This window comes from Rana temporaria, chromosome 6, assembly GCF_905171775.1.
Source record: "Rana temporaria chromosome 6, aRanTem1.1, whole genome shotgun sequence".
NCBI classification, from domain to species: domain Eukaryota; kingdom Metazoa; phylum Chordata; class Amphibia; order Anura; family Ranidae; genus Rana; species Rana temporaria.
Genome location: NC_053494.1, coordinates 37,223,228 through 37,234,278, shown reverse-complemented (window position 1 = coordinate 37,234,278; position 11,051 = coordinate 37,223,228). Strand labels below are relative to the sequence as shown.

The 11,051-nt window shown below is 40.2% G+C and overlaps 1 protein-coding gene across 1 annotated transcript; it reads right to left on the bottom strand.

Annotated features, from left to right (window-relative positions):
• Positions 1–6,561: 6,561 nt before the first annotated feature.
• On the bottom strand, positions 6,562–8,130 carry LOC120942623 (chemokine-like receptor 1). Its single transcript, XM_040355596.1, has one exon. It carries the CDS (start codon positions 8,045–8,047, stop codon positions 6,947–6,949), a length of 1,101 nt encoding a protein of 366 aa, XP_040211530.1. The 5' UTR covers positions 8,048–8,130; the 3' UTR covers positions 6,562–6,946.
• Positions 8,131–11,051: the final 2,921 nt, after the last annotated feature.

The window sequence follows — 11,051 nt, the reverse complement described above, 5'->3', positions numbered from 1 at the left end:
GGTAAAAGTCAAAAAAGTGGGTTTAAAACCACTTTAACAATTCAATAAAAAATTTTTTTTAATGCTACTAGTGTAAGGATCTAAATTAATCTCGGTATGAACGTTCTTCATCTCCTTGTACAATAGACTTAGGCCCCGTACACACCATAGAATCCATCCGCAGATAAATCCCAGCAAATGGGTTTCAGCGGATAGATCCTATGGTGTGTACACTCCAGCGGATCTGTTTCCGCGGATATATCTCCCCTGGGATGGATTCCAGCAGATCGAATATTTGCTGACATGCATAACATATCCATCTGCTGGAGTCCATCCCAACAGATGGATCCGCTGGTCTGTACAGACTCACCGGATCCATCTGTCCGAAGGGATCCCCCGCATGCGTTGTAATGATTCGACGCATGCGTGGAATTCCTTATATGACAGCGTCGCGCACGTCGCCGCGTCATAATCGCGGCGACGGCGCGACACGTCATCGCCAGAGGATTTCGGCGCGGATTTCAATGCGATGGTGTGTACACTCCATCGCATGAAAATCCGCCGAAATCCTCGAGATGATTTATCCGCGGAAACGGTCCGCTGGACCGTATTCGCGGATAAATTCTATCGTGTGTATGGGGCCTAAGAGCTGAATGCAGATACACTATATTGTTAAAGTATTGCCTTAACACGCACATGAACTTTAATGGCATCCCAGGCAGTATTGTCGATCTGAAGAGAGGGTAGTCTTAGATGCACTAGCAGATTTAGATTGACAAGACTAGCAAATTAAAGCCGAACTCCAGCCAACACTTTTAAGAAATTACAGCAACATATTTTTTCTTTTGAATAATGATTGATTCACATACATTAATAAAAGCTGTGCACTGTTGTCAGTGTTAGCTGGTTTGTCCACTTCTGCAGGACAGCTTGGTCTGTTAAAGGAAGTTGAAAATACATTTTACTACTAATGTTAGGCCAGATGTCTGGCCTGGTTCTAACAAAAGCTTGTTTACAGGAGTAGAGGGCAAAGAAATAACATAATCAGTGTATATTCCATCACCATCCAGGCTCAATCTAAACCCTGCATGTCAAAATTTAGATGAAACAGTTGGCCAAATTGAGAGAACTACCACACCAAACTGAGAGAGGGCCATACCAATGTTACTTCAGAAAAAATGTATGCCACCCAACGCTGTATCCTGGCCTAGGCTAACAAGGCCCAGGCCTAGAGCAGCACTTTGCAGGGGGGCAGCACGGAAAGAGTCCCTGCCGACCTATGCTACACTGTTAGTGTAGCGCCAGTCTTATGGGGCAGAATGGGCCGAAAGGCAAATTAGCCTAGTGCCCCCATAAAGTGGCCGCCCTGCTTCCGGTATGCAGGTTTGGTCGGCATTCCGCAACTGTAGAGGGGGGTCCTGCTTCTAATTTTGACTGTCCTATTATCCTGGACCACAAACCTTCCTCACTGTGCTATATGTTTTCTGCTGCACCATTGGCATGGTTATATCTTTTTAGTCCTCTCCATAAAATTATCAGAAATTTGTGCTTAAAGTAGAACTATAGGCAACACTTTTTTTTTCCATTTTGGATAGAGTAAGGGAGGGTTATAGCCCATGTCAGATTATTTTTTACCATCCCTGTCCCATTGCAGAGATTTCCCTTCACTTCCTGCCCCATAGCCAAACAGGAAGTGAGAGGAAATCTATGCAAATTAAGGGAATCCATTGCCCCTCTCGCAGGCCCTCAGAACTAGTGTCCCCACTCGAAAATTTCAGGGCAGGTCTTAAACAGAAAGGGGTGTGGCCCTGAAAGGAAGGGGTGGGTCATATTTAAATTTGGGAGTGCATGAGTTTAGTCAGGCCTAGGGCAGCACAAAACCTAAATACACTACTGATGCCACCCTTGAACTTAATAGTAAAACTTGCAACTTTGTAGTCCCAGAGAAAAGGTCTAAGAAACATTTGCTAAAGTATTAATTAATAATTAATTCATTAATTATGTAAGGAAGTGTAACCTATCAAGTGGAGAACAGCTATGGCAGAATAGTTTTTTGGAATTCCTTAACCACTAAGGGAACAGGATCAAGAGGACCAATAAAGAGAATTACAATGTTGTTAACAGGTAAGGCGGCTCACAAATTAGTATTTGTATCGATTTTTGCAAAGAATTCTCTTAAAGTAAACATTGTGATACTTTTGATAAGCTTTTATTATTTTTTTTTAATTACAGGTCCGCTTTTAAGGAATTCTGTACAAAAAAAAGAAGCATAGGCTGCCATTGCTAACCTCCTTCTGTAAATATTAGAACAGAAAAATCACGTTTTAAATTCAGACTTGCAGTGTTTTCTTTTCCATAAATACGTTTTTTATTTACTCACAATGTGCTTTTGAGCATGCTAGAAAATATGACTACTTCAGGAAGAGTCAATTGCCTAGCACAGCCCCTACCCTCCTCGCACAGAATAACCTACTTGGTTTTGTCCAAAAGTCAATGAAGGCGTAAACAAGATTTTGTGATATTTCGTAAGAGCTCAGATTTTAGTTCTAAGAGCTGCCCAGAAGGTACTGATTAGGGCTGCAACATAATCGATTCGTTGGCCGATTATTGTTTTGATTAATCGATTAATCGGATAATAGCCTTAAAAAAAAAAAATTGATTTTTTTTATTTTTTTGGCCCAATTTGTTGTTGGGCAAAAACACATTACATGCTTTTCTGCAGCTTCTCCATTGAAGTATATTGAAAAAAATAAATAAAAAATAGCACCGTTTTGCGTTAAAAAGTCCTAGCCCTTTCCAAATACGCAGCAGCTGAAAGAAAATCATGGATGTGAACGTTTCCCATAGGAAAACATGTAAGTGAACTGTAGTGTGTTTCTACAAAAAGCACCAACAAACAGAGGTGTGACCCGGCCTGAGATGTTTAGTAACATAATGGGGTTAAAAAAACAAAAATAAGTACAAAAAGAGCAAATAATCGCTACTGTAAGGGGTTCATTTTTTTGTGGGACAGTGAAAGTAATATTTACAGTAGCGATTTGCTTTTTTGTACTAAAAAGGGCTAATTTTTGTTTTTTTAACCCCATTATGTTTCTGGCCGATTAATCGATTATGAAAATTGTAATCGATTAATTTCATAATCGATTATTTGTCGATTAATCGTTTAGTTGTTTCAGCCCTAGTACTGATAAACTTGCTTCTGCAGAAAGCAGCTAAGAGGCACAGCCAATGTCACCGAGACCTATCTAAGGTTCTGCAATACTTTTCTAAATTTGTTTGAATTTTTTTACATTTTTGGAAAGAGGTCCACTTTAAAAGAATTAAGTGGAGGCTGCCGTTGCTGACATTACATTCTTACTTGCAGTGTTTTTCTCGCCCCCCCCCCCAAATTTTTTTTATTAACTGCGGGAGCTCTCCTGTTCTTGGTGGATGTCACATGACGTCCTCCAATGATCAGGCCGCTCTGCGGGAAGATCTGTCACTCGCTGTGTCCACCAGACACAGTGGTTGACAGATCAGTGTACCAGGCCACTGCCAGAACCCTGGGATTGCTGTGACAGATCACATGACACTTGTACCTAATGGATGGCTTCCATTCATGCCATTCATTGTGTACTATTGTCGTGATCTCTGTGACTGGGTGGCAGGGCCAATCCCAACCCAACTGTACCATGTGATTAGCTGTGGCAGATCACCACTAATCATAATATTAGAAAGTGAATGAATGGATTTATTTCAGAAATAATGGTTGTTAATAACAGTGGTATTCACTCTTATAAGCGAACATAGGGGGTTATTTACGAAAGACAAATCCACTTTGCACTACAAGTGCAAAGTGCACTTGGAAGTGCATTTGCTGTAGATCCGAGGGGGACATTCAAGGAAAATAATAAACAGCATTTTAGCTTGCACATGAGTGGATGATAAAATCAGCAGAGCTTCCCCTCATTTTAGATCTACCCCTCAGATTTACAGCGACTGCACTTCCAAGTGCACTTTCAGTGCAATTTCAAGTGCACTTTGCACTTGTAGTTTGCACTTGTAGTGCAAAGTGGAGTTGCCTTTCGTAAATAACCCCCACTGTTTTTCTCTGGTCATAGTACATAAAATATTTTTTTTTTTTAGGTAATAAAAAATATTTTAACAAATAATTTATTTTTATTTTTTTTCATCAGTCAGTGTCCCTGATCAAGGTCACGCCAGTTATGTAAAAATGCTATACTGCAATGGTGACAGTATGTAAAAACAAATGTTAAATTGTTATTTTTTTTAAATGTCTTCATTTTACAATAACATTTTGACAAAAAAAACTTCAATTTATACTGTCCTGGCATTTTTGGGCCACAAGGAAAGAGATAGGCCTTCAAAGCATCAGGATTGATCGATTTTCAGATATACTTTATATATACCATAGTTTGTGGACTTTAGAACTTTCCTTCAAACTAAATAATAAAGTTTATTTCTTTTTCACCAAATATATCTTTTTGGTGAAAAATAAATCTTTTTCAAGTTTCTTTTTCACCAAATATATATAGCAGTATACATGTTGGCCTAAATTTAAAAAAAAAAAACAATTTATTTGAAAATGTTATAACAGAAACAAAGAAAAACTAACTTTTTCCCAAAAAGTTCTGCCTTTTTTTATTTATTTAGCAAAAAAAAGAAGAAAACCCCAATGGTGATTAAATACCACCAAAAGAAAGCTCTATTTGTGTAGAAAAAAAGGGTAATAATGTAATTCAGGTACAGTGTTACATGACCATTCAAAGTGTGACAGCACTGAAAGTTGAAATTTGACCTGGCCAGAAAGGAGGTGAAAGTGTCCGGAACTGAAGTGATTAATCACTTGCAATGTGCCTTGGAACATATTAGAAAAGTTGACTACTTCCAGAAGGAGTCAATTGCCTAGCACAGCCCCTCCCTCCTAGCACAGCATAGCCCACTCCTCTTCTGGGAGTGTCTAATTACTGTCTGTGGTGGCCCAGCTCCTCAACCCCTCCGCTCATCTCCCTACATAACCTTTTATAAAGCTGCCAGGGAAGGAGTGAAGGGGAATACTATAGAGCGGGGATATGCAATTAGCGGACCTCCAGCTGTTGCAGAACTACAAATCCCATGAGGCATAGCAAGACTCTGACAGCCATGAGCATGGCACCCAGAGGCAGAGGCATGTTGGGGCTTGTAGTTTTGCAACAGCTGGAGGTCCGCTAATTGCTTATCCCTGCTATAGAGTATAAAAGTATAAAATAATTGTTTAACTACAATGATAATTATACCAATAAGGAGTTGAAAAGCTGAAGGAGACAATCTAGAGTGTCACTTGACTGACAGCTATGAATCTGCAGGGGCAGCTGACATCACATTTAAAATGGCAGCACCCCGCAACACACCCAAGGGATTTGGATATACACAAGGGAGGCTTTTACAAGTAAAAATATGTCAAAAGCCCATATAATCTTATGGGAAATTTTTTGTTGAAGTGAAAAATCTGACGAATAAGACTCTTTACCATTAATAATCAGTAATTGAGACAACAATGTAATATATGTGCAGGACCCAAGACGGTGAAGAAGAGTGGTTTTATTTAGATTATTTTCATATTCAGTTGAGCTAAAGAAGGTTTAAGCCAAAACACATCTTCCTCCCTTTATAGGAAAAAGTAATATTTATTTTTGAAAGTTGTAATCCAGGTTAATGGAGTCCTTTGTGTAGTTTTGTCCATTATTGAGCATAAAACAACTCCTGCATGTTTCCTGTAATAAGGATTTGCCACTGGTTTTCTGCAGGCAGCACCTACTGGGGGGAACTGTTGGATCTCACCAAAAGCTCTGCTCTCTGAACAAAATGGGCTAGATTCAGCATAGAATTACGCCGGCGTATCCATAGATACGCCGCGTAAATTCAAAGCTGCGCCGGCGTATCTACTTTCTGTATTCAGAAAGCTAGATACGTCGAAATTAGCCTAAGATCTGACTGGCGTAATTCTATTACGCCGTCGTATCTTAGGGTGCATACGCCGCGTAAATTCAAAGCTGCGCCGGCGTATCTACTTTCTGTATTCAGAAAGCTAGATACGTCGAAATTAGCCTAAGATCTGACTGGCGTAATTCTATTACGCCGTCGTATCTTAGGGTGCATTCTCACGCTGGCCGCTAGGTGGCGCTTCCGTTGTTTTCGGTGTAGAATATGCAAATTACCTAGTTACGTCGATTCACAAACGTACGTGCGCCCGGCGTTTGTTTTTTACGTCGTTTGCGTAAGGCTTTTTCGGCTTAACGTTGTGCCTGCTTCTATGAGGCGCACTCAATGTTAAGTATGGACGTTGTTCCCGCTTCGATTATTGAATTTTTTATGTTGTTTGCGTAACTCGTTCGCGAATAGGGCTTGACGTAATTTACGTTCAAGTCGAAACCAATGACGTCCTTGCGACGTCGTTTGGAGCAATGCACACTGGGATATGTACACGGACGGCGCATGTGTGTTGTCAGGTCAACACACATTAACATAAAACACGCCCCCTTACACATTTGAATTACGCGCGCTTACGCCGGCCCCATTTACGCTACGCCGCCGCAACTTACGGAGCAAGTACTTTGTGAATACTGCACTTGCTCCTGTAAGTTGCAGCGGCATAGCGGAAATACGATACGCATTGCCACCATTAGATTGCGCGCCCCTACCTGAATCTAGCCCAATATGTACAGCACAGTGAAGATATCACTGCTATGTTTAAAAGGTTTGTTGGGGCATTTGGTACACACAAAGTGGATTTATATCTCATATGGCTATTGTGCTCAGAATTCGGCGTTACGCTAATGTAAATGGGTTGACCCAACCAAAAATGTATTATATCTCTCACAGTCTCTGGCAATGAGATCTGTGCATCCACCCACTGTTCAGATTACAAGGGGTCTTGTCTAAACAATGGATGATTCTTCCATTTAGGGCTCACCCTTTAAAAGTACTTTTAGTTAAGGTTTATGCTACTTAGGAAATCAACAAGGCCAGCCCTTGCCTGTCGGCCAACCAGAACATACATTATGGGGTTCAAGGAACAGTTGACATAGGCAATGGTACAGAGGAGTGGTATAAAGGTAATGACTTTAAACATGACTATTAAATTCATATTTCTAGCAGCAGCCAAAAAAGTTATTTGACCTAGAATAACCGGTGTCCAACTGACAAAGTAAACTATAATGATGGTAATGACTATTGGATAGAGCCGTTGGGTGTTCACAGTCTGAGATTTTCGGGCCTGTATAGCAATGGTTATATTGGAAAATATTATAACACAGAATGGAATGAAATAGCCAATCACCATGAAAGGAATACTAAAACACTGTGCTGAAAATATTATGTCATTCCAAGTAGCAAGTGTGTTCTCATCCCCGCAGCATTCTTCAGGTGAACATTCCTTGAAAAAATAGTGGAACTCTTTGTGCACTTCTAGGGAAATCTTCTTTTCTAAGCTTAGAGGTTCAGTTAAATTATATGTAGGATTAAATGTCCCATTTTCAAAGTCTTTAACACAATTAAAATTGCAATAACTTTTGTCTCCAATTTTAAACTCACCACTAAAAATCAAAACTGGAAGACTGGTAAATATGGTTATCATCCATATCATTATGCAAGTCCATCGTGAAACACGTTGCGATATAAACTTCAGATGAAACATTGGCTTTGCCACCGACAAAACCCGACTGAGATTTAAGGCTATAAGAGTAAAGATGCTAGCATACGTATTAACAGAAATAACATACAGAAACATCTTACAGATGTGATTTCCGAAGGGCCAGTGACCTTGTAACATAGCAATGGTGTGCAGAGGCAATAAGAGGATGGAGACAAAATCGGTGATGGCCAGGTTCAGGAACCAGATTTTAGATTTATGCTTCTTCATTACAAATATGTTGAAAAAGATGACGATGGCATTGCCAATCAGTCCTATGATGCAGGTTGCCAGAGCTAGCACAAAGTTTACATGACTAAGAACAGCAGAATACTTTGCTTGATATGCCATAAGTTCCATCATTTCTCCAATAGAATAGCAGGGGCTGTACAAAAACATTTTCACTCTCGAAAAATTGAAGCTGAAAATGAATAAAATGGAAAAGGATGTCACACATTTTTATACAAAAATTAATATTTATTGCTATTAGAACTGAAGTCATTCAATGTATGTTTAAATACATTTGGTAAGAATCTGAATCTGTTTTAGTATCTCCATCTTCTAACCACTTGTACAATAGACTGGGAGAAAGGGGCAGGACTGGGAGCCTATCAGTCATACTGGACCAGGGGGGCTACCTTAGGACATTTTCCCCTGCTATTCCTACCCTCCTAACCCAACCCATCTCCCTATATGCCTGATTTTCCTCTACCACATTTCTAACCTCCCTTGAACTTTCCTAGGTCTTCCTACTCCACTTGCCTGGACCTACTATATTTCTGCTACCCTGTTGGAAGCAAGTAAAGGATTTGAATGCTAATGCACTCATTACTCACCCTAATGCCTTATCTGGGATACATTTTCCCCGTCAAATACATTGACCCGAGTCAACATGACTAAGGTATTCATGTTTTCTTGAAGTGTCAACCCTTATCCTGACCTCTATATTGTAAACTGTAAACAAGAGATGGTTAATGCCATGCTATGGTCATACCTATTTTCTTGGTATATATATATATATATATATATATATATATATATATATATATATATACAGTACAGACCAAAAGTTTGGACACACCTTCTCGTTTAAAGAGTTTTCTTTATTTTCATGACTATGAAAAGTGTAGATTCACACTGAAGGCATCAAAACTATGAATTAACACATGTGGAATTATACATAACAAAAAAGTGTGAAACAACTGAAAATATATTTCATATTCTAGGTTCTTCAAAGTAGCCACCTTTTGCTTTGATTACTGCTTGGCACACTCTTGGCATTCTCTTGATGAGCTTCAAGAGTTAGTCACCTGGCGCAGCACCCCATCACTCTCCTTCTTGGTCAAATAGCCCTTACACAGCCTGGAGGTGTGTTTGGGGTCATTGTCCTGTTCAAAAATAAATGATGGTCCAACTAAACGCAAACCGGATGGAATAGCATGCCGCTGCAAGATGCTGTGGTAGCCATGCTGGTTCAGTATGCCTTCAATTTTGATTAAATCCCCAACAGTGTCACCAGCAAAGCACCCCCACACCATCACACCTCCTCCTCCATGCTTCACGGTGGGAACCAGGCATGTAGAGTCCATCCGTTCACCTTTTCTGCGTCGCACAAAGACACGGGGGTTGGAACCAAAGATCTCAAGTTTGGACTCATCAGACCAAAGCACAGATTTCCACTGGTCTAATGTCCATTCCTTGTGTTCTTTACCCAAACAAGTCTCTTCTGCTTGTTGCCTTTCTTTAGCAGTGGTTTCCTAGCAGATATTCTACCATGAAGGCCGGATTCACACAGTCTCCTCCTAACAGTTCTAGAGATGTGTCTGCTGCAAAAGGTGGCTACTTTGAAGAACCTAGAATATGAAATATATTTTCAGTTGTTTCACACTTTTTTGTTATGTAGAATTCCACATGTGTTAATTCATAGTTTTGATGCCTTCAGTGTGAATCTACAATTTGCATAGTCATGAAAATAAAGAAAACTCTTTGAATGAGAAGGTGTGTCCAAACTTTTGGTCTGTACTGTATATGTAAATAAAGAATGTAAAAAAAAAGATTCATTCTTTAATCTACAATTAAATGATATCAATGAATTGCACTTCCAAAGTGAGCATCACATGCAGTTTCCAGTGCAAACCCAAATCCCAAACAAACCAACCGAAATTGTGTGTTGTTGACATCCAGGAATGTGGTGGCGATGGCATAAGCCCCACCTTTCCTGACATTATACCGCATAGAAATTTTTATACACAGCATCACTGATAAGTGAAACATTCTTACATAAAAATAAACATGAAACATCAAGAAAACTGACGTGTGCCAAATAATATGTGTGCTGATAACATCTATAGGGTTAATACTGTCATTTTGTTCAAAGAAAGTTAATTAACCACTTGACTTAAGTGGATATTAATTGGTTTATGTGACACTTATAGCGTCTACAAACTATGGTATATACAGTATACAGTATCTGAAAATTGATCCATCCTAATGTACTGACACCCAGTCTAATTTCTTGAGGCCCTTAAAATGCCAGGACAGTACAAATACCCCCCAAATGACCCCTTTTTGGAAAGTAGACAGTGAGGTATTTAGTCAGAACCATGGCGAGTTTTTTGAAATTTTCAGAAAAATTAAGAAATTAAATAATTTTTATTTTCACAGTCTTTCTTTTACATACTGTCACTAGTGCAGTACCACATCATCATATGACTGGTGTGGCAGTGATCAGGGATACTGACTGGTGACAGTATGTAAAAAAACAAAATGTTCAGTTTGTTAAAAAAAAATGTTTTAACTACTTGCCGTCGCCGCACCGTCATAATACGTCCACAAGGTGGCTCTCCTAGGCGAGATCACGTATTATGACGTCCTACCTTTTAGCCGCCACTAGGGGCGCACGCGCGCCGCCGGAGGCGCGCGCACGCGCCCCCCGCTCGCCCCCGACTCCCGTGCGTGTGCCCGGCGGGCGCGATCGCCGCCGGGCACACGCGATCGCTCGGTACAGAGCGGGGAACGGGAGCTGTGTGTGTAAACACACAGCTCTCGTTCCTGTCAGCAGGGGAAATGCTTTTCTTCGGTTCATACAATGTATGAACCGAGGATCAGTGTTTCCCCTAGTGAGGCCACCCCCCCCCCCCACAGTAAGAACACACCCAGGCATACTTAACCCCTTCCCCGCCCCCTAGTGTTAACCCCTTCACTGCCAGTGGCATTTTTATAGTAATCTAATGCATTTTTATAGCACTGATCGCTATAAAAATGCCAATGGTCCCAAAAATGTGTCAAAAATGTCCGAAGTGTCCGCCATATTGTCGCAATACCAAAAAAAAAATCGCTGATCGCCGCCATTACTAGTAAAAAAAATATTAATAAAAATGCCATAAAAATACCCCCTATTTTG

Excerpts from the sequence above, each read along its gene's own strand:
- LOC120942623 (XM_040355596.1), bottom strand. The coding sequence starts at position 8,047 with ATGTTTTTGTACAGCCCCTGCTATTCTATTGGAGAAATGATGGAACTT.